Here is a 25,284-nt window from a genome sequence, read left to right as displayed (position 1 = left end):
AGGACAAGGACCTTCAGGATACACTTTTAAGGCTGTTGACATTCTAACAGACTAACTCAAAACAGCATAAATAGGTCAGAGTTCACATGTTCTCACTGTCCTCACTTGTCATCAGCCATACATCTGCATAATACAGTACAGCAGCATGGAGCTATTAATCATGTGTTGCTTAGTAATGCACATTTTCCTTCCAACACAGGTTGAATCCTACACCAGTACAATAGTTTCTGTGCTTACCACTTTCAAATCATTATTAAGGTAACATAGTAAACCTGATCTGGATTTCTTTGATCAACCTGCAATAGTTTTTCCTCATTGAAGAAGACACCTTCAATCAATCTGAAGTCCCAAGAAGGTTTAGATGAGAAGAGTGGTCTTTATCAATGTCCAACTTACTCATTCCCCATCCAATTGTTCTCCTGGATTTAGTTTTTTATAGTACCCATGGACCTTGCTGATCACACTTTGGATTGGCCCATTTCAGTGTGCTGCCAGTTTTCATATGTAGGCAAAATAGTAAGCTATTCTAAGGTTGAAAAGCATTATAGATGTTGCTTACATGTGATCAGGAGTTCTGAATTAAACTGGCTAATGGTTCTGTACACTGAACATCACCAATGAAGCAGCTTTTGCTTGGTGAGATGTGACAATTGCTTAATGCATTGCTTAAATCATGACCAACTTCACAGTAACTTGACATTCACAGGTACACTTAACACTCTCCTCAGTGAGCATACCTAATGCAAAATACATGTTATTTACATTAATATCACGGGAAGACCCTATCCAGAGCAGCAGAGCAATCTAAAAATTATACACACATTCATAACAAAGTCATTCAGTTATTTCTTTGTTTTAATGATTTTTTTAAACATTTGTATCATCAGACAAAACATTTAGGTCATGAGAAAATATTTATTTCCAACAGCATGGACTTTCAAAGTTAGTTCGAAGAAGACTTTTTCAATGCTATGATTTTTCCAATGCTGAGTCAGTTGAAATAGTGTGTTGTAGTGCATATATTAACCAGTTACTTTAAGGAAATGCAAAAAGACATAGTGAAGTAGGAAGTGAGTACAAACATTCAAGGCAGTAAAAATGCAGTATACTGACACATGGCTGAAAAATGTACTTTTTGTTATGCTCTTTTAGTATCACACGAAACTAGCAACTCACTTTAAAACATTCTTTGTCAGCAACCATACTTCTGACCATATGAAAGTATTATATTAATACAGTCTTTCAGCTGGAAGAGATATTAAGGTCTAATGCTCATATCAAATGCTTAGATTTTGTTAGCTTTGCTTGTTATTTAAGATAGTTCCAAGGTACTGCATCAGTTATCACATAGGTTTGTTTTCTTTTAAATTGATTTGCACAGAAACATGCGAATAGTAGTGCATGATGGTTTTATATATTTGATTATAATTGGATGTATTACTGATAGAGCACACCAAGCTTTTTTTGTTACATTTTATGCTGAACTGTTCCATTTCTACACCTAACAATTGCCATCTCAGTTCTCATGGCTTAGCATGTAAAGCCAGAAAGTGGAGAAAGTAAGAATGTCTTTAATTAGGACATATATTAATGAAAATAATTCTTTTATAGATAGATATATCTATCTACATATAATTAAGATTACATGGTATTTTTATCAGCATGAAATGTAAAAAAAAAACTTCTCCAAACACCCCAAACTAGCAGGAAAATACAGTTAACTGGCACAATACACTCTTAAACCAGTTTTGTATAAGGCTTCAGTTTTCCAGATGAATGGGACTAAGTTTTTAAGTAGTTTTGCATACATTTTAGTTATTATAACTGTTTTATGTCACAATATATTCTTAATAAAATAAAAACTCTTGTGTTGTAATTAAAGATAGCTAGTTACCTTCTAGACAAATATGACCTTTCAAAGAGTAGGCTGTGTCTAAATATAAGAATTAAGGTGCTTCCATATTTTTGCTTTCATTCTTAAAAAGTACCACACATAAACATTGCAATAGTTGCTTGAGGACATGCTGTTCTTTGGCTTTTACCATATTTTTAATAGCATGTAATCCCCCGTTATAGAATTTTATATTCATTACCTACTTGATTTTGTAAAAATTGTGTTGTAAAACTTAATGAACAAAATGTTGGATGTATTTCCTTTGTCACAGCTACACTTTTTTTTCTCTTCCTTTCAGAATTTCCATTTGCATCAAGCAATAACTGCAAGCAACAATAAATTTAAAGCTAGATTTTTTGCACATTGTAAACTGGGTAGGACCAGGAGTTACTGACAAAACCAGCTGGTCATGCAAGATTAGCAAATTCTCTGTACTCCAATGCATTGCCATCTAATCTGTCCTGTTTCCCCTGACACATACTAACACAATGAAGCTGGACAATGGTTCAACAGCAAGTGCATGTGATAGTTCTGGCAAGACTATTTTTGTTTTGAGTAAGCACATATTTTATCTGGGAGGGTCTAGAAAAGCAGGGCCTTTTTCTTCAGATCATTCCGCTTCCAAAGTGCCAGACGATCAAATTCCTCAATGCTCATTTTGAAGACTTCCTGGAACTCTTCAGGAGACAAATGCCTCTTGAAAATGAAAATACAAAAGGTATCATTAAGCTCATCTCTGTGCAGGAATATTTCTTTCCTGTCTAAGTTTTAAAACACACTGCAAAATAATGCATAAGGATTTGCATTTAAATTCCCAAACTGGTTCTGGAAAAGACTGCATCAAAACCAAACACTCTCAGAGTAGCTGGGAAATGAAATTATTCATGGCAGTAATGACTTTTGAAAAAAATATAATCTTTTCAATACAGTTCCAACTGAGCAGAGCTATGGTTCTCAGGGGAAAAGACGTGTTTATACATGGTGCTTGATAACAGAGCACACTGAGACAAATTTAAGTTATTCCAGGACTTTAAAGAGAATGATAACAATGTAATTTCAGAGTTGGATTTATTTTGCCTTGATCTTTAATGAGAGTGGTGGACACCACACTGGTCCACTAATAGCAGCCTTGTAACAAAGCAGAAAGCACACTGCTAAATTCTTAAATCCAAAAATGCGCTCAACCATGGGGACAAACTCTTATCAGAAGTCCAAGCTGGATAAAGTTTTGTTGCTTTTTTCCCTTTAGATGCCAAGAACTACACTCTTATTTGAGGTTTTCATGGTTCGTGGCTTTTTAAAAAAGAGACAAAAGAGGAGAATACCAATATAAAGAATTGGAAGGACATAGGATAACAGCTGCCTAACAATTATTTGTACACACAGAGGAAAAGCAGAAAAGATAAATGTGTGAATAAGAAATGAATATCATACAAAATCCTTCTGATATTTGTGGACAAACTCGTACTCAAGCATTTCAGTAGTACCAGTTATGGTTCCCTCTTTCTGATGTGACAGCACACATTGCCTAAAATGGCCAGATTCAGTGCAATGAGAATTACAAATTGCAATTTTTAAACATGGACTCTCCTCTTCCACAAGGATTTCTTTGGAACCTGGGACCAGCCCTGCAATCTAACCCTCTCATCCCCAGCTGAGCTTTTGCCTTGCAGCTTCCCAGAAGCAGTTCTTCTTCCCAACACATCCAGACAGCTCCAGCCTGACCACCTCAGCGCCTGTTGAAGTACACCTTGCATTCAAAAATTACGTCCTCCAAAGCTGCTAAGCACAAGAAATGCTTGGATATGCCTCACAAAGCAGATCAGGCTCGTCACACTTCAGACAACTGTGTTATTTCAAGAGAAGGATATTGGCCCTTTCCTTTAATCTTACTACCTCCTGGCTGCAGAACTTCCCAGGATGTGAGAAAACTGAGTTCAATGTCCTCATCACTTGGAGGAGGTTCAAAACCACCATCTAGTCCACATTATTCATGTTACTCAGATGCATGCTGGCAAGCCACCCAGAAGGGTCGTTTTAAAGGAGATATGTTCCTTGCAAACATGAAAAATGCTATGAGCAAATGTTGAATGCAAGATGCTAAAGTCGGGAATGTAGTGCTTGCCAGGGGAAGTGGAGCCACTGTGGAGACTGTTTTTATCAGTAATTCAAATAGGTTGCCTATCATTTGAAGTGGATCCTAGCATTGTCTGGAAGAGTGCTTGCTGCTATTAGCCAAAACTATGGCATGGAGCATGCTAATACGCCCTGGTAATCCCACAATGGTTTACCTGAGCAGAATGGACACAGCCCCATTGGCCCTACTTACAAAGCTTTTTTTGGTTTTTTTTGGTAAATTTGAAAGCAAAATTTTACTTTCTCCTTATTACCAATGAGTTTATCTTTGCAATGTAAATTACTCCAGGAAAACTAATTAAATTGTTTGTAAGAAGTCGCTACATTTAGTTACCTTGAATAGTCACCTTGGGCTCTTGCGGTTTCTTGAAAAAGGACAGCCTTGGTGTTTTTTCCCTTGAGATTCCACAGATTCAGAACAATAGTGACTAAGACTTTGGAACTGAGCCTTCATTTTTCATTTGACCAATGACAGCAACCCACCATAAGCACTATGCATAGCATGGAACAAACACGCCATGCATATTTGGCAAAGGAGATCCTGTTTCGCATGGAAATGAGCAACATCTGACAATGTACTTTAGAAACAATATCTCACTGACAGAATTTAATTCTACTGGGTTTGGAAAGAAAAAGTAACTTCTTTCTGCATTGATTCTTTTCCCCCTATATTTTCCAGGTAACCCAGTGGACAAATGTGAGCAAGCTTAACTTCAGCATGTCTGTAGATTGTGGGATTGAAAAAGAAGTATGGATGAGCAAAGCGTGTCATATTTTGGTTTATCTTACTTTCTAGATTGTGGGTAAGACTTGAGATGTTCTCTCACTCAGGAGAAAGCAGTGACAAACTGTAGTTCATACTCAAAGAGAAAATCAGAAAGCCTATACCCTGCAGGTAAATCCACTCTGCCAATCATCTAAAACCACAGGAAACGTAAAACTTCAAAATAAATATTTTCACTGCTTTTTTCTTGAGGTAAATTACACCATATCTTGCTAGAAGCTGCTGTGGTCTCATTAGATCCCTTTCAATACTGAAAGTCAATGTAGGGAGAGTCAGCAAGGCCTATGTCAGGCCTTGGACCTTTTCTTCAGGGTGCCAAATACTTGCTACATCTTTACCTCCCAACAAAGCCTGGAATCAATCTTAGTACAAGCTCTGCAATTCCTCCTTTTCTCTCCAAGGCCATACTTTGCCATTTATCATTTTACTTTGTCCTTGAGCATAGCGAGGTTTCAGTCCACATGCATCTATCCAAGCCAGTATAAATTAGATGTGTCTGCTCCTCTGCTTGTACCCAGATGACATCACCTTCATTCCTTTCATGCACTCATTTCCTAATAACACTGAAGTTTTGTTTTACACTGGCACCATTTTTTTCCTCAAAGAAGTTCTTAGTTGGTGCCACCTGGTCTAAAGCAGTTGAGATGTAGTATCAGGAATGTATCAGCAAAGATTGAGATGGCAGAAGCACAAGCTCACTAATTTCCACCTCCTATTCCACTAGACAGTTTCTTTGCTTTTAATTGTCCTCCGTATACTGTCCCTCATCTCAAGGACTAACAACCAGACTGCAGTATTAGCAAAGTTTCTTACTCCATCAATGCATTATCCACATGGAAAATTAATTCTAGTAGAAGGGAACACTTCCCCTTTGGTCTGAACCCTCTTTGAGGACATCAGTCTGTGCTCAGTGTAGCATAATTCCCACTGATTTTCTTGCATCTCAGGAACTTGAACCATTCCTTCCTTAAGCGTAAGGGGCTCTAGCGTTGGGATCAACTCTAGAAGCAGCAATGATTAGAGTGCTGTCTGCAAATTTTGGAATAAATCTTGATCCCAGAAAGATGTCATCAAACTGGCAAAGCTTCAGATAAAAGTAACAAAAGTAATCATGGGTTGCAGGGTTTGATTTATGAGGAAAGACTAAAAGGACTAAGTATGTATAAGCTTAGCCAAATGATGACTAAGGGAAAGTATGGTAAATGTCTACAAGTATTTGAAGGGTCCAAACACCAAGGGAATAGAGGCCAGTGCGGGAAGTTTATGTTCATACTTTTCTTCCTATGTGTGATGTTAAATTTTGTCTGCACTATTGTTAGGACTTTCCTAAACCTTACAGCTTTAAGACCTAGAGCTCTTCCCAAACAAAGGCAGAGAAAATGACCACTAAGAACTCACCTTGATTTATCTTTCTTCTCAGCTATTTGAATATTAATTTGTCTTAACTGAAGCGTTACCTTGTCTCATTAGTTGAACAAAAGAAGGGAAATTGAAAATCATGCATAGGGAATAGGGAGGACATTCATCTTGAGGTATGAGGGAAGATGTGTGTGTAAAGCTACTTTACAAGGCCAAGAACATTTTTCTTTTAGGACTGGATCAGCTTAAAATATCCAGCTACGTTAATAGTGCATTATTGGGCCATTAAAGGAATGGCCAAAATTATTAGTAAAAGTAACATTCATTCCTTTTTTTTACTAGTGTTGGCCTTGTTTACATAGGAAATCTGGGTGTTTTACAGTGTGCTAATAACTGATTCTTAATTCCCTTTGTGACAATTTGGCTGTATTTAGGCAGCCTACCTCAATCTACCCCTCTGCACTGCATCAGCGGCAAAGCAGGACATGTTGCAGACACTGAGGAGAGTGCAGAGGACTAGATTAAGGTCCCCTTCTGTCCTCAGTCTGAACTGACTATTTAAGGAAGCTCAGTTTGGAAGCTGCATTGTGATGTTAACATGATGCTACCTGAAAACCTTGCTAAAAGATAAGGTAAACAGTTTAAAGGCGGTTCTTCCCTAAAAAGACTGCTATACCAGAGCTCACAGCATCATACCATCAGCGTTTTGGATATATTTAAGCATGAAATTGCCAAACTAGAAACGACAACTGCATCATATTGTTCTGACACAATTGTATTAACCTGAGGCTTGTAAACTCAATAGTGCTCAATCTTTTGCTCTGGATAGCATTTTGTGACAGCTTGCATAGGAAATCAGAAAAACAGTGAAACTCAAGTTCAGTGAAGTGCTGAGTATCCATGGGTCACAGCAGTGGATTTGCATCAAAGAGGGGAGCTCTTCTCCAGAGGCACAATCTCTCACCTGCACTGACAGTGTTTTGGATTAAAGATATGGGATCACAACTCTGGGATCCCATTTTGGGAAGGCCAAGGATGGCCTGCAGCTTGGGAATGGAATGACGCTGATTTAATTCCTCACCTGGATGTTACCTATAGAGCACAGCACTATGTAAAGAAGAGTGACAACATCTTGCACTAATTATGTAGCTAGCTCTCCTAAAACATACAAACACACAATGGAAGAATTAAACTGCAGATGTTTCTTATTAAGATGTACAGAGCAAAGCAAGGGCTGAGCTAAACCTCTACTGCAACACAACCACTATAATGGAAAAACCTCATGCTCTATGAAACACAGTCATTAAAATGAGTAGTACAGATATGTAATCAGTTTTGGGTCTCTTAGAACAAAAGTAATTAATTTACATTCAAATACTTGCTGCAGTGTTATCTCAGAAAAGAAGTGATGCTTTTCAACTTAAATTAATGAAGCTTGCCTCTATTTTTCTGTGACCTGATAAAAAGCCAGTAATCATTCTAAATAGAGTTATAATGTTTACTTATTTCAATGAGATTTCCTTGAGTATAATTGTGCTTTGAATGAAATTTAGAGATGTTAAAAACCAATATTTAGGAATATGGCATTAGTGTGAATAAGTCACAAGAGGGAAAATTGCAATTAACTTACAGCCATGCTGCAGTAACCTGTGACTAGGTCATCCTGCACAAGCATGTTTATTCTGTGTCAGTAATTGGATGGGAGTCCTCATGTGAAAACTTGCTGATGTAGGAAATTCAGCTGATACCATACCTCCTCATGAGTCAGTATTGAACCACTGAACCAGCACAGTGGATGGCAGGAGGTGAGGAGTTGAAGACAAGACAAATCGAAATTCTAATTCCTAGAGGTCATTTAAAACTTCAGATTTCTTCCCCTTTTGCTTTTTGTTACCCTATGTTTACAGGAAGTAAAAGCTGAATATTACATTGCCTTTATTTGAATCCATAGTGAATCTTCCAGCTGGTCTCCCTCTGAAGCACTACTGTGCACTCGGTTTCATAAACTGTAATTCTGAATAGTTGTCCACTTTCATTCATTTTTGTTCACAGTACTTGTAACACTTCTGATCTCCGATCTACCCTTTCCAGAGTCTTCAAAACACAAAATACTCAAACTAAACTGGGATTTACTGGGAAAGGTTTATTCGCAGGTAAGCGCACATTGATGTAAATAACCAAATCTTAGCTCTTCAGGGCAATACAGAGGCTTTGTCAGTGGGACAGTCTTTTTGTGTATTAAGATTTAGGATGTCAGATGTACCTCAACATTTGGAACTATGATAGCCTCCTCTCTTCTCCAGTTTTTCTCATCTCCCCTTGCCCTCCCCTCCCTCTTCCTATGCCTCTCGAAATTAGCCCAAATATTACTTTTGGATGCGCAATTATAATTCCCTGGAAGATTTTCTTTTCTCTTTTATCTATTGCATTTTGAATACTCAAGGTTTGCACTCTCCACCCTTTTCTGTTGAACTGCCGAAGCACAGCAGGTTTTTCAGAGGTTTCTTCTAAGCCTACTGCATGGCTAATTACAAAGCTGTAATTAACCATGTGCCATGTTTTCCAGGGGAGTATTGAATGCTGCACTCATCTGTGGAGTAATTAAGGTTCACACTCAATAAATATTTCAAACTATTAAGCAATTATGTGATAGGGGAGGGAAAGTTAAGAACTGGCATGAGTTGCCATCTAATGAACTTCAAAAGGTATCAAAAGATAACTAGAGCACCTCCATTGACTAGGAGATGAAGCAGTAGGTGTTACAATTGTGGTCATGCTAGATCAAGGCACTCAGTCACAACATGGAACTTGTGCAACTAAACCTTGGCAGGAGGTGTAGATCCCCCTCTCTCCTCTGCTTCCACACAGCAATGTGGGTCCTTTTAGGCTCCCAGGAAAAGTAAAATCATAGAATCACAGAATAGTTTGGGTTGGAAAGGATCTTAAGATTCTTAAGATCATCTAGTTCCAACCCCCCTGCCATGGGCAGGGACACCTCACACTAGACCATGTCACCCAAGGCTCTGTCCAGCCTGGCCTTGGACACTGCCAGTATTAAACTTCCCCTGTTTAAGTTTAAAAATTAGAGTAACAGAAGCAGAAGGAAAGGAGTCTGAAACCCTTTCCTGTGCTGGTGTTACCCCAGACACCTATACAAGGCTCCTGGATCTGTGGCTGTATCTCATTTAGTATTTTAGGGTATCATAAAACTTCATAGAGTAGCTGCATTCCACTAAGCACTACTATCATATGGTATTGAAAATCCAATGTCTTGTGAAATCACAAGGCACAAACAAAATACTCTGTTAGTAGCATTTTACAGGCAATATTTTCCCCAGCTGAGTCATCTATAAATATGCAAGAAACTGATAAGTATTTCTCTAAGAGGTATCAATATATTACCTACACAGTGGTACATGCAGAATATCTCTGAGGACAACCTGTGCCATCAGTCTGCCATTCAAGCAAATGAGCCTTTTCATATTGACATTATGTACTGCCTTCAGTGGACTGCTGATAAAAATGTTAAACAATTAAGAATTTGCAAATAAAAATATGAATTCCTAATGAATTATGAGAATACTAGGAGATTTTGAGTTTCAAAATTTTCATTAGATTTAGGCACAAAATATCTGATTCTTAAAGCAGATTTTCCAGTTTCCCTTAGTTTGGGCTTTAGTTCATCTGTAATAGAAATGCTCCACATCTAATCTCTGTTTGCTTCCACAGCATTTCCACTCTCATAGGGATTAGCTTTCATACATATCACATCATTTATAATGCATATTTTCATTTTATAATGGCTCCTCTCATAAAGGCTTTGAAAATTGATAGAGACATCCAGCATTGATCATAACACAAGCACATGCCTAGAATAAGAAACGCCACACAAATGTTTCTCAAGTTAAACAGTGTGAAGGTACACTGAAGTCAGGGACCTGCACTCCTTCACTCCAGGTTACAAGCTTCATCATGAAGAAAGCCCATTACCTCAAATCAAGCCCCAGACTACAAATTACACTTCTCTGTGTTAAAACACAGAGAGCATGTCAGTTGTTCCCCACCTGAGCTCTGGAGGAGGTGGGACACACAACATTATCTGTATGAATGACATCTAGGAGCTGGGGCTGTTACAAATTTATGCTCAACTACTGGAAACCAGTCCTAAAATGTTTGCAGCCCAAGTGGCTAGAACCCAGGGTGACTGTTGAATGAAAACTAGTGGAAAAAATGTCATCCCTCAAACAAATCCAGACAAGCAGTTTCAGAAGGAAAAGCATGCTTGAATTAATGTGAGTGCTCTGTTCAAACAAGACCGCAACCATGTTTAAATCTCTCATTTCTGTTTACAAGAGAACAAGGTGGCAGATGCAGGTTTGCAACTTAACATTCCAGGACACTTTTTTCCTTAGCAATTGTTTCAATGTATCCTTGTTAAACAAAGAATGAACAGGCTCAAACAAAAGTGGAATAATTTACTTTCCGCTGCATTGGATAGGCACGAATGAGTAACGCTTTTAGCTCTCTGACATTCAAAAGAAAAGGCTAAAGAAACAAAGATACATTAAGATAAGAAAATAAAAAATGAAAACACTAAAGGAAGGTCTCCAAATGGAAGACTCTATGCTGGCTTTCAAAACTACCAGCCTGTGACCACAAAAGAAATCTTATACTCTGTGATAAAAACAACTTCAGGAGGGGAAAGAAAACAAAAATCTATGCAGCTGGGCATAAATCATCAATCTGGATGTGCAAGCACTGAGCCATATTGCTGTGACTCAGCAACAGGCAAAGAATACCCAAACTAAGACAAAAGTATCAAGTGTTTGCTTTTAGAAGCTGAAGGTCTAAATCATAAAAGGTATTCAAATATTTAAAAGAGTTATCAAGATTTTCAAAGGTGTCCATAAGCCCAACTTCCTTAACGAAAACAAAACAAAACCAAACAAAAACAACAGGCATGTAGAACATTGGGAAATCAGCAGGTAAGGAATGTGTTAATGTGTACCATACAATGGTGATATCTTAGGTCCTGGAAACTGAGGGCTTAAGTTGCCCAAAACAGGGAAGTTTGCTCCAGAACACTTATATTTAAGCCCCTGCACAATAAAATGATCCTTTTGACAAAATGTTCCAAGATTATGGTCTTTTTCATATGCAACAAGAGCACCAAGTAATCCTATTTTGTAATTATGTTAAGGCTTTGTCTTCACAGAATATACCAACCTAAGCAAATTAGGGATTTATGGAGGTCTTCAAAACAGGACCAACTTCAAAATTAGACCAAGTTCTTCAAGCCGTTGTCCAGCTAAGTTTTGTATGCCTCCGGGGATGGAGAATCCACAACCTCTTAGGCAACCTGTTCCAGTGCACTACTCTGCCAATAAGGAACTTTTCCCTCATATCTAACTGTCATTTCCCCTCCTGCAACTTGTGACTGCTGCCTCTTGGCCTTCCAGTGCCTAATTCTGAGAAGGCTATAACCCCTATACTACAAAGGTGGGCTGCTGACTTATGTTCAGCTCTATCAGGATCATCAGGTACTTTTCTGCAGAGCCATTCCCCCACCTTGTGCTGATGAATGGCATTATTCTGTCACCAGCGCAGGAATCTTCATCTACCTCTGCTGAACTTCATGAAGTCCCTGTCAACCCATTCACTTTAGCCTTGGCTAGGTCCCTCTGAAAGGAGACTCTGCTCACCTGAGCATCAACTGCTGTTCCCCCAAGTTTGTGTCATCTGCAGATGCAGTGAGGGTGTAATTCCTCTTCTTCATCCAGATTGTATAATCCAAACTGCTTTGTTGTTCTGCAACATTATCTGAATTAACTTGTTCTTTACTATTTCGTATTAAAATAGCTCACGACAATGCTGCTCCACTCATCTAACGTTAGAATAAACAGCACTACAGTAGACTGAAACTTCTAAAAATGTTCTTGTGCCAAATCTTTATCTAGTGTAAATTCCTTGCATTTCTAATCAGCTTTAATACTAAATTAAGATCTAGGCTATTCATTCAATATCCAGAGTACCAGTAATGCATTTAAAAATCACCATGTTGTTTATTGTAACTAGTTCTCAATGCTGCATGTATTAATTCACCGCTGGCATAAACATCTCCTGGGGGAGCATGAGGAACTTGGTACTTCTACCCCACTGCTAAGTTAGAATGAGCAAACAAAAGACATGCTTCCAGGCTTGGATATATATGCTTTTGAAGAAAGAATTCCTACTATTTGAATGTATTTATTACCAACTGAGCCTTCCTAATCTCTAGATACCTCTTGGGCTTAGAAAAATATGCGTTTTTACAAGAAAATACTTTTTATAATCCTTAAAATAAATTTCTTACACAACAAGCATAATCTAAAAAATACTCACAATGGGAGCAAAGTCAGGAAAACACTACCACTCATTACACCCCACCCTCCTGCAGCTCTTGGCCAAGGCCTTCATTGCAGCCTCCCTTAATTTGACCCAAAGAGCTAATACCATTTACTTGATTTCACTTTTCGTGACAGGAACACTCAATATAGGAGACTTCCCTTGGAAATGGGAATCAGAGACAAACAAAAGCCCCTTTTCCATTACATCTGTGCTGGATCATTTGAAGTTCACAACAAACTCTATTGCACAAACAGGAGTCTGCTTCAAGTCAACTTGCAAGAGTTAAATAAATCTAACTTATGCAGATTTAGTTGCTTGATTGCTCTTAAGTAGACCAGGAAATCAGAACCATCACGTGTGAGTTATTCTAATCATACTGGACACTGTAAGACTGCTTTCAGGTTTGATAGTTGGTACAAAACATGGCAGTTCTAGGTCTCTTTTCACTGACACCACCTGTACCCTGTCCACAGACATCACATCCAGGAGCTTGTTCTGATTTGAAACAGTAGGAGCAAAATTGATCAGAATAATATTCAGAATATTCAAACATAGGGTTTTTTTTGTTTTGTTTTAATTTCCTAGACAAATCACTCTACAGTCTGGATATTGGCTTAGCAGTGCTATCACTTTTACCATTTCCATAGGCACAATCCAGCCCTTTGGCAAGTGACATGGCTGTGCAAGATGGAAACAGATCAGCTGGCAACCAATTCTGCTCAGAGAGAGCACTTGCCTCCTAGAGATCCGTGAGCATCGAGTCATACTCTCCAGTGCATGTGAAACGAGCTCTAGAAAAGGTGATATCTAAACTTAGTAACTGTTTCCGGTATTCTCAGTGTTGCTTCAAAAGCTTAAAGACACCAAGATATACCAGGTAGGTCCAGACGGAGTGTGTGTGTTTCTAAACCTGGTATGTTCCTATGCAAAACTATAAACCCATGTTGTCATGGGCTCCCTGAGTCCTGGCTCTTGCCCGAGTGCAATGCACAAGTCAGCAACTTGAATGCACAAGTCAGCAACTAAGTTACAATCTTTTTCTTCTTCTGCCACAAGAGAAAATAATGATAAACTGCTTTTCTATGCAAAGCTACTTATTTCCAGCAATTCTGTAATGCAGAAAGAAGGGACGAGGAAGAGGGAAGAAGCCAGGAGGGAAGAGAACAGTTTGTGCCTGTCACTCAGGTTTGCATATGGTTTGAATGTGTAGATGAGCTGCTGCTTGTGTTTCTTCCAGTAGCTATAATCCCACTAAAACACTGTTAATTTAATTGTTTAAAAAACTACCAATCCCTAATAAATGTGGGACCATCTACAAAGGAGCCCTTCCTGCAGACACACATGTTTAACATAGTGCAGCGATCAGCGGGATCAGTGTGGTCCCCTTATCACTTTTCTGGTGCAGGTTTGAAGCAGATCTTGTTTATTGTTCTTTTTTTTTGCAAACCTCTGAGAGATCTTTGAAGTGGTTGGGCTTCTTGAGCCATCAGGCACCTGGTGAGAGACATCCTGAGCATCTCTGGTGTTAAGCAAACAGTGATCCCAGCTGAGGACAGTGGATGAGTTACAGATCACGGCAGCCAGGACAGGCACAATGCATCCAAAGCAAACTACATGTTGCCTTAAAAAAGCAATTTGGAGCTGCATTTTTGACTCAGACCAGTCTGATGTGTTTAAACAAAAACTCTATCCTTTGGTACACACACACACTCACAAATATATGTAAAAAGGATCCTTTATAGAATGTGTCCAGATGAGTATTCCTGCAACTCCCTGCTCCTTTTTCTGGACTTATGGTTTTTATTATTGCTATCATGACTTGCTATACCCCAGGCTTAAAACAGCACACGTTTCAGGCTATTTTTTCCTCTCAATCAAATCAATACCACTTGCTGGGGAATCAAGTGACAAGCACACTGAAGTGTTTAAGAACGTAACACCTTTTCCAAAATATACTACATGTATAAAAATTTGGTAAATTATCTTTTTAAAATGAGGAACTTTCTGCTACTTCATAGTTCTTCTTTTTTCACTTTCAGATTAAAGGTTCTTCTTTTCTTGTCACATTATCAAGTTAAAAATACAATAAATTTATGTAAATATATATCTTCCCAAAAGTCCAGTAGTGTTATCACATAATTTTCAGCGAACTATCTCTTCTTCTTGATAGTAATTCACACAAAGATACATTAGTTTAATAATTTAGGTGAGTCTTTATTCAGTCCTGTCATTACTCAGTCAAAAAAATCAACCTCATGAATTTTGCCTGAACATCAACTTCAGGATTTGGCCTTTGGAAACTAATCTTTCCTTTATGATAAATTGTATCTGCATTTCTGCAGCTTATGCTACAGCTCTTTGAGAGAGGTAGATGCTATAGCAAATCTGTGGATCACACAGCCAAAGGAGAGGCTGAATAAGACAGTGCACCAGAAACATAGGTCAGTGTATTTGCAAGATAAATGGAGTTTTTTTGTAATACTCATCTTATTTTAGGATGATGATTTTATAGGAATTAAAACCCCAAGTTTTCACCCATCCCATTCCAACTTTTAATATCTTGTATAATCATCTAAAACTAACGGAATCTTTGTAAAACACCATGTGATCAGACACTCACCAGGTTTTTGGCTATTCTTTTTTAGTTAAATTGCCTACATACTAGTGTTTTTAAATAAAGTATAATACATAATGCTATTGCTCTCTTCTCTTTTCTTTCATTGCTATTACTTGGGCACAGGAGTACCTAAGACGGCAAACAGATAGGACAAAGACTCTCAAAGCCATCAAGCAAGCATCATTCCTACCTCCAGCCTGGTCCTGTCCACATCCTTAGGCAATTTCACACGAACTCGGTTTGTTACAATAAGTGTTTCATAAGGATAAATCTGTTAAAAAGACAAGAGTATATGAACTCCAGCCATATCCAATTCTGATGTGTGGAAATAACAGTGGGGGGAACTTACTAATTTAAACGGTACATTCCTGCATCCCGATTTGACAAGTATTTCACTGAGACAAAATAATAAAATAAAATAAAATAAAATAAAATAAAATAAAATAAAATAATAAAAAAAAGTAACACATGTAACCTTGCTAGGAAGTGCTGAATCTGATTGTTCTTCCAGTGGTGGAAAAGCCCTTCTTACCTTGTATTCTGCAAGAGAATGAGAACAGGTTCACAGTTTAGAATTTATAAGCTTCTTTTGAAGTCACTGCAATGAATATTTAGGTACATCAGCAATTTGCTATACTAATATATTTCTCCCTTCTCAACAGCTGTTAGATAACTGCATGCCTAGTAAGCATTTGACCCCCATGCTCTGAATGCCTATTGCTGAGGCAATAGTCCTTGTCTTTGAAATCAAAGGCTTATTACAGAAAATCCATCTCCTGATGCTATTGAGTTACACAGTATGTGTGGCAAAATTGGGAATTTCTATTTACAGGAGACTTTTGTGGAGTGTTAAGTCAATCTGTCACCCAAAAGTCCTGCCTTTACTGCTCTTTAATGCAAATAGTTAAAATATGTCAGTTTGGGAACATATATGAAAACCATTGAGTAAATAAAATAGTCCAAGATGCCAATGTACTGCACGTTGGCTGACTTCACTTTTCTTCATGATAGTGAAGAAAAGATGATTTGGGGGTGTGGGGACAATGACTCCTGGATCTAAACTAGTACAAGAGTATTCTAATAAGATCAGTATACGACTATGGATGATATGACTACCACAAGGTCATCTATTTACAACGATGATTAAATGCAATAAGGATAGCCAATATTTTCATAGACATTTTTATGGTCTGAAATGAAATCAGAGATAAGTCTATTTTTAAAAATCTGTACCTCTAACTATTCAAACAGAGACAAAGAACTGTATCAACACAAAGGCATAAAGTGAAGCATTAGAGTAAGATTTTTAAAATGAGATTAAGTGTCTTGGAAGCAAAATCCTACTCTTCCCCATTAGCAGATACATGTTCCTAAATTGCCCAGCTCTATTGAAAATTCCAACCCAAGTTTCATATTAAGTTCACAGTCTATTTAAACTGTAATAAAAGAAATGAATGCAAATAAATTCTGGTTTTTGAATTCTGTACATTGTAACCACACTGTAGCACAAACAAGAAGCAGAGTGGACATATTTTTTTAAATTAGATATGTCTTGAAGAGGGGAGTGATTGTCTCAGACTTCCTCTTCTCTTTGATACAAGACCACGACCACAGAGGTTGTTGCCATGTATTGAGGATACTGAGATTGATTCAGCATGGTTGTACCACTTGATGGTACAAAACTTCAGTCAGGCGTTTATGTTTGGTTAGATAAAAGGAAGATTCTCTGTGATAAACATGCTATTGAGCTGGGTCTCTGTCTTGTCATTATTACAATCGCAGAATAGAATCCTTCATAGCGACATGTTAAAAAGCATCCTCAAAGGAAGAAAACAAGAAATGAAGTGGAAATGATATTGCAACGTACCTTTCGTGCCCCAGCTCGCCTCCTGGTCCGTTTCGTACTGGCCCATATTTTCAGGCTGAAAGAGAAAGAAAGAAGCAGTGTAGTGGCAAAACACACAAAATCACTCTGCACATTGTTGAAAGGAAAAAAGAAAACCAGCTGGTACCACACAATCAAAATACTGATCCTTGTGAAAGAGAAAGGTCGAGTTTGAATGAGACTTGATTCTAATTGCTCCCGTAAGTTAAGACTGAAATTGTCACATGCCTTTCCTTCTGATGCAGATGTCTTGCTGCCATCATCACAAACCGCTTACGCTGCACTGAAGCTTGTCTCATTCTCCAGTCTGCCTCACACTGCTGATGCCACTAAGACCAGGGAGAACTGCATATATGTGCGATAACTTTGACTGACCCACTGGTTTTTTTCTTGCTGGCTAATGCTATGGAGAAAAACATTATAGGAGAGCAGAAAAGCACTATTATATGAATTTTTTCCCTGAGTGTCATTTTTGCCTGTTAGGGTATCACCGGCGTGCACAGCTATGCTTGCAATAACCTGCAAGGCTCCTTACTGTTTGGCTTTGGTGTATTTTGTTATACAGCACTGAGCTGGCTGATTTAAAAATGACTAACCACAAAAGCTGGTATGAACCAGCAATCCAAACAGAGGACATCTATACTGAGAAAAAATTTGGCCTCAAGGATTTGATCAGGATCAACCTTTTCAACTTTCCCAGTTTTCCTCTGTGAGGCTGGATGCTTAGGCGGGACAAATGCTGCCATCTGCTGCCTTCATATTATATTGCATGGCACCAGACAACAATTATGGCCAACTCCACTACTGATGGAGTTTACTTTGGCCTCGTCTGTTAGAAGTTCTGATAGTTTCGGTGCCTCCCAAGTGCTGTGGTTGGGTGCAAGTCGGTCCCTCACTCACTTCAGGTTATTGGGAACTGTTATTCTGAAAAGTCAGTAAAACGCTGTTCATTCAGGTCAGGTTTACCTAGACCCTTCCAAATTCCTAAACCACATTTGATCAAGTTGCAGTGCCATGGGTTCCTTAAGAGAGGAATTCAAGCAATCAGGTATTGAAGCAATGAAGGAACAATTCGCCTTGTAATATTAACTCAAAGGGATAGATATTTCAGCAGCTACTGAAAAATACATTTAGCTACTCTCTGACAGTTGCTTTCTCATAGCTCCTTCCAACGACCTGCAGTTTGACTCTTATAACTGGGGAACTTTAATCCTGCTCATGTACTTTTACAGCTCTCGCATCTTCCTTTAGAGAAAGGAGGGAATTTGAACGAGGTCCTGTTGATGCGATTTAGACATAAATCAATCTTCAAAATGCAAGTGCACACACATCTATATACAGATAGCTTATTGCTATTACCATAAAGGGTTTGTACTTAAATATACATGCCATGAACTGAGAACTCACAATGCCAGACTCCACAGAGACTGCAGTGTCAAAGATGCCTTTTTCCTAAAGATATACAAAAACTATAAAAAAGGATTAGAAAAAGAATTCCTAGTCTGATTGGATCATAATTTTGTTACATATTTTGCTTTCTAGATTGCTGTCTGCCATTTTCTTTATATTGCTCTCTCAGTGCCTTAAAATATGACAAATCTGTGTGTATATACACATATATGTATATATATGTATGTACACATATATACGTATGTACATATGCATATACATATAACTACACACACATGCATACCTGTGTATGAATTCTGAAAAAATCAGAGCAGATGGTTTAAGAAATGCAAGCGGGCTGCTCCACCTTTGCTCTAAGATAATTTCTTGCCTAATTATAGGCCTAGCCCTTTCTATCATTAATTCAAACTATACTGTGATCTATTAATATGTGCAGCCTGTACATTTTGCACCTTTGCTTTGGGAGGAGAATCAAGATTCCTAATGCTCATGATGGACACAGTTAAAAGGAGAAGCCTCAGTCTGTCCTACTCTTGCAGACAGACAAGGGTACAAATCTATCAGACAGGGCTGGCAGCCAAAACACCTTTTGAAGCATAGATTTTCAACTAGTGACTAGGCTGCCTACTTATGATACACTACTGCCTGAAGAATGCATTTAAATGTATTACCTGATGTAAGCCATTCTTTCCATAGCCAGGTAGAGAAGCAGATTTAGCATATGGAAATCCTGTAAAAGATAAAACACACGACTATATTTTTTGCAAGTGTTTTACAGCCTACTAAGCCACTGAATTCAAGAAAACATCCAGAAACAGCAATTACAAGATCAAAAAGTATATTCTATTAAGAGGGTGAAATAGTACTGAGTAACGCTCATCTTTTCTCCATATTTAATGAACATGAACATGTGTAACAATGTCTATAAATAACAGCATGCCAGGATGCACTCACCTTACTGGGCAGGACATGAAGAGAGTTGTGGGACTCATTTTATGGAAGTCTTATGCAGCTATGCAATGCAAAGAAGATTTGAGAGCTTGTGTAATCTCTGCCCTCTAATTTGGTATTAAACTATAATTTGAAAATAGGATTAAAGGTCAGTATTGGGACCAGTATTATTTAATATATTCATCAATGATTTAGATGAGGGAATTGAGTGTACTGTCAGCAAGTTTGCTGATGACACTAAGCTGGGAGGAGTGGCTGACACGCCAGAAGGCTGTGCTGCCATCCAGCGGGACCTGGACAGGCTGGAGAGTTGGGCAGGGAGAAACTTGATGAAATATAACAAGGGAAAGTGTAGAGTCCTGCATCTGGGCAGGAACAACCCCAGGTTCCAGTATAGGTTGGGGAACGACCTGTTAGAGAGTAGTGTAGGGGAGAGGGACCTGGGGGTCCTAGTGGACAGCAGGATGACCATGAGCCAACACTGTGCCCTTGTGGCCAGGAAGGCCAATGGCATCCTGGGGTGTATTAGAAGGGGGGTGGTCAGTAGGTCGAGAGAGGTCCTCCTTCCCCTCTACTCGGCCCTGGTGAGACCGCATCTGGAATATTATGTCCAGTTCTGGGCCCCTCAGCTCAAGAAGGACAGGGACCTGCTGGAGAGAGTCCAGCGCAGGGCGACAAAGATGATTAAGGGAGTGGAGCATCTCCCTTATGAGGAAAGGCTGAGGGAGCTGGGTCTCTATAGTTTGGAGAAGAGGAGACTGCAGGGGGACCTTATTAGTGTATATAAATATATAAAGGGGGAGTGTCATGAGGATGGAGCCAGGCTCTTCTCAATGGCAAACTATGATAAGACAAGGGGTAATGGGTATAAACTGGAACACAAGAGGTTCCACTTAAACTTGAGAAGAAACTTCTTCTCAGTGAGGGTGACAGAACACTGGAACAGGCTGCCCAGGGAGGTTGTGGAGTCTCCTTCTTTGGAGACATTCAAAACCCGCCTGGACACATTCCTGTGTAACCTTATCTAGGTGTTCCTGCTCTGGCAGGGGGATTGGACTAGATGATCTCTTGAGGTCCCTTCCAATCTCTAACATACTGTGATACTGTGATACTGTGGTACCATCATTTTAGAGTTACATCGCTTTTGATCATGATGTATGTGGTCTGGTTTTGTTTCTTACAAAAGAAGTGTTGGTATCCTAGAACTTTAAAAAGTCCACAAAATTATTTCGTTTTTTGTTTTCTTTAAAACTTATTCTACTGCTTCAGGTAGGAAAAGGCATAAACGAAGATATGACAATGGATAAAGGGAATCAGTGAGAGTACAAACACTCTAGAGAATGCAAGTTTTAAGATAGACAAAAGTGACAAAGTGGTGTTACCATGAACAAACTGGCTGTAATATGGTGATGAAACTGTGCGCAGTCACTATGAAACAACTGAAGAGCCTTACTTTTAGTATTGAGAATCTAATATGAGATTTTGGAAATACCTTCTGTCAGTGAAAGGACAAAAGGGTTTCATATTAGCTTGTAGCTAATAAAAATAATGCTGTTATGCAAGCTGAATCAGTTTAAATTAAATAGAAGATGAACAAACACGTGTGGGATAAACATTCTTGATTCCAGAAGAGGATATTTTGATAAACTGATGCAAAGAGTTGCAGAAGTCAGCTAGCTCAAAGAACTGAATGCACAGCACTTCTTTCTGTCAAAAGTGTTACTAATCTGTATCCAACGGGGAATGCAGGAAAGGAATCCATACCCCACTGGATTAATACATACTCTAAGGAGATTATTAGAAATAAACATACAGAAAGGAAAAAAAAAAGATGGATCAGCAAAGAGCTCACAATGTGCTGAGATAAAGAACTGCCAGAAGTCAAGCTAACTTAAGCACTGAAAATGATATTAAAACAAATAGCAAAAGGTTTTCCAGCTATCCAAATAAAAAGAGAACAAGGGAAGAAGAAATGGGATTACTGGGAGTTACACTATGTCAGTACACAGCAGAGGTGAAAGGTAACCTAGGTACGGATCCAACACTGAAAAGAGTATTTCACCTTTGTTTTAACAAACAAAAGGTAGAGTACTGAGTAAGAAGGGAGGGAAGCTAATGGAGGAAGGGTACACCAATGAATCCCAGTTGTGACGGAAATATAATTCAAAGCACTTAATTGTACTTAAACAGGGAGCAATAAGCTCAAATTGAATTGTAAATCCAATACCTGTTGCCACTGGGGAACTGCAACTATAGTTTTTATATTTAAAAAGGGAAAAAAGGTAATAAGGAGCTAATAGTTTGCTCCCAACAGAAAAATTAAGTAAAGACTAAATAAAAACATTGAAGTAAACAGAAAATCAATTATATTCACATAATTTTTAATTGGTTTGACATATGTAAAAGACACATTGACAGACTTTGTGGCAGCTTTCTTTAAGAGAAATAACTTCTGCACATCATACATTTTATCAGATCTTATCTGATTTAATGTCATTGCAGTGTTTGGTATTTGACTGCATATAGAATTAAACACAAATGTTGAGAATATGGAGTTTATCAGAGGAATTGTAAGGTCAGTAAGAAAATAATGAAATCAAAAGAAATGGGTAGTGAGAACTCAGCAGAGCTGACAGAGAAGTGTCAGCATGGACTGGTGTTGAGTTAAAATTACCTCATGTTTTAACTAATAACCTGGACACCAAAAATAGTAATGGGCTAATAAACTTTCCTGTCTATACAGAGTTACAAAGCACTGAGGCAGGAGGAGGATTGTGATATCATAAAGAACTGGGATAACCTTGAACATTAATGTAACAGAAATGGGTAAGATTTAATAATTCACAGGAAAAGTCATGCACTTGGGGACTAATAAATACCCCAAACTTTTACAGTTTAAGCTGAGAGTTCATAATTTGGAAATGACGGTGAAGGATACAAGCTTAGATATCACAAGGTGACTCACAAGCTTGATCACAAAGATGATCTTGAGTTGCTAATACAAGTGTTAAAAAGTAAAAGTTTGAAATGTCTGTCCTGATACATCACAGATATGGAAAAGACAGTATTTTCAGGCAGTGACAGTTGATCCTGGAGGAGTCCTTTGTGCTGTTCTTGTTCATCTGTGTTCAAGTGGGCCAAATTAAGTCCACCAGGCCAGTGGCCTACAGGATAACTGGGGCAATGAAAGCTCATCACAGGAAAGGAATTTTGATAAACTTTATTTATTTAAGCTAGTAAAATGAAAATGATCTATAAAAGCAAGTGTTTCTTTAGAAACATAATCAACCACCAGCCTTGCAGGGGGTTTCCTTGTCTGATACAGGGACATAGGGATGACTACTGAATTAGACAGATCACTTGGCTATTCCAATCTGGAAATTAAGAAACTTATCATTGCCTGTTATTTGAATGGCTCTGACACCAGAGGGAGAAGAGTATAACAGTGTGAGGTAGAATAAATGTATATGCAACAGAATCCCTGCTCCTGCCTGGAAGAAGATGCTGGTGTTGAACATCAGTGCAGAGTTCAGTTTCTTGGCCTCCTGCCTGCAGAGAATATTGGTGAGACAGTTTAAAATGCACCAAGGTAAAGCCCAGTTTGAAAGCAAACAGGGCTCACTCCAGCAGGTTGCAGCTGAGGAGCTGCCTCCAGGCTGCCAGAGCTGAACCACTGCTCCAGGCACAAGAGACCTCGTGTGGCCAGCTGGAAGAAACCCAAGAGGCAAATAAAGCCGAAATAGCCCAAAACAAGCTGGCAAGACCCACCGACTCCAGTGAGAACTGTATTTCACTTAGCTTCTGTTTCCCATGAACTTAGTTATAAAGCTAAACACTTTTTATTTTGCTTCTTGGTTTTTTTTTTTTTTTTAATATAAAGGAAAAATACAATCCTGGAAGCCAACAATCACATACTGCTCATTATCACATCAAACTGTTACCGTAAATTATCTGGAGTAAATATCCAAGATAAAACAATCTTTCTGTCTAATTAGGCACTATCTGAACATCAGCTACTCTCTGCATGGATATGGCTCCTGCTTTTCCCAGTATGATGTTGACTTTAATCTCGATATTCTGAGGTTGCCTCTCAGCACATCAGGGACACAGAACACCATGGGTTATACACCCTGCCAGCTGTCTGCTTTCCTAAATATGTAACACTTAAAACAATAAATTATAGTAAGTGTTTGATTATTTTTTTATATATATTCTGTATATTACATATACAGAAACAAAACACATTTACACAGGCAGATGTAAGGAGACACAAGCTCCACTTTAGATGCTTGCTAATTATACAAGCCTCGTACTGATGTGCTTTGTTGTTAGATGTATTCTTCTGGGCATACAGGTAATGTAATGTGGCCAAATATCTTCCAGAGCAGAATAAGCCTTCTCTAGTTTTCTCAAAGGTTGGACAGATGAATACAGGGTTGTTTGTACACAGGGCTGTTTGCACAGTATGCTTGGACACATCACCAGAGATTCACAGTCTGATGCCTGTCATCCTCCTTCACTCTGCATGTAACCACTTGGCACTAAAACTATACCCCAAAAGTTTATTTTCTCTGATACTCAGTGACTATGCCACAGAGATGGGGGCTGAATGTCAGAGTTCTCAACCGTAAGTGCAAAAGGCAGAGAAGCTACTACTCTTCCATGGCCAACAGGGCGTTGGACTAAATAGGAAACACTGAGGAGAGATTACATAGGATATCCGTGAGTATTAAGACAGTCAGGTGGCCCAATAAAATTATAAAGGAAAAGAAAAAAAAAGGAAATGTAAATAACAGGAAGACAAAACTTCTTCAATTTCATTTCTGTGTTGCTGCTAATTGGGTAACAGGGTCAGTTTTCAGGAGGGATGGAGAAATGCTGGCAAAATGCAGTGGAAAATGAATGACACAACTTATATGGCACCAACACAGAGATAATATTGACACTGACAGAGGTGTGAACCACCTTTTGCATTAGGTCCACATTCCCAAGATAATAATAGTAATATAAAAAAAAAAATAAAATAGAAAAAACAAACACCATAAAAGAAATGCTGATATAGAAGAGTGACATTGACACTGTACGTTGTTCCTGTGTAACACAGTTCTTGGTCACTATGTACTTCTCCCTACTTAAAATCTGTGTACAAGGGCTATTATAGAAAGTAGTAGATCAATAGAACTATAGAATATAGGACTATAGAAAAGCATTAAATCAACTCCAGGAAGCTCCCAAACACACCCAACATGTGCATTACAGTGAAAGGTTTAGGTGTCCAGATGTTGGGTGTGTGAGGGGGTCAGACTTGGTTTCACCTGCACAGGAAATCCTACAATGCACCTTGTGCACATGCATGTGACGTCTGGTGAGGATTAAGGAATCAAATTCCTTCAAGTTAGCCAGCAAGATGGATGATCCAAAATAACTTTTTATCTTGTTACAGCCTTGCGACAGACTTTGTACCATCTGTTTTTCCTGTTCCTTTCATGGCTAAGCCATAATTTCCTTAATATAAGCTGATGGAGCCAGCTATCACATTACCAAAATGCCCACAAGACTGACATCCTAGTTCTGCTGCCAGACATGCCTTGCATTGGATGCATTCTTTTGGAAAAATGCTTCCCCAACTTGTTTACCTCAGATGACCTGCTACAGCCATGTGGTGTAATGGAGGAAGCAGGGAGAGGAATGGCCCAGATACCTGCTAAAATTCATTTAATCTATTTTTTTGTTGTTTATGTAATCTAAAAGTAAAATTCAGACCTGATTCTGATGACCATTTCCTTCACCTCCTGATTTGCTGAAAAGTGGAGTAAGAAATGTATAGACCACACTTTCGGCACTGGCAGCTAGCATGGGCG

The 25,284-nt window shown here is 38.6% G+C and overlaps 1 protein-coding gene across 1 annotated transcript in view; it reads right to left on the bottom strand.

The window, feature by feature from the left end:
- Positions 1-979: 979 nt before the first annotated feature.
- Positions 980-25,284, bottom strand: part of ABLIM2 (actin binding LIM protein family member 2) — a gene marked incomplete at its 5' end in the record, with an annotated part of 109,508 nt that continues 85,203 nt past the window's right edge. The window contains 5 exons of the mRNA XM_080638896.1: positions 980-2,590; positions 15,368-15,448; positions 15,653-15,717; positions 17,045-17,099; positions 19,144-19,202. Coding sequence (XP_080495022.1) covers positions 2,477-2,590; positions 15,368-15,448; positions 15,653-15,717; positions 17,045-17,099; positions 19,144-19,202 — 374 coding nt within the window. The 3' untranslated portion in view covers positions 980-2,476. The remainder of the gene's footprint in view (positions 2,591-15,367; positions 15,449-15,652; positions 15,718-17,044; positions 17,100-19,143; positions 19,203-25,284) is intronic.

Source organism: Psittacula echo (assembly GCF_963264785.1).
Source record: "Psittacula echo genome assembly, chromosome: 1".
NCBI lineage: Eukaryota > Metazoa > Chordata > Aves > Psittaciformes > Psittacidae > Psittacula > Psittacula echo.
This window is presented reverse-complemented; position numbering and strand designations above follow the sequence as displayed.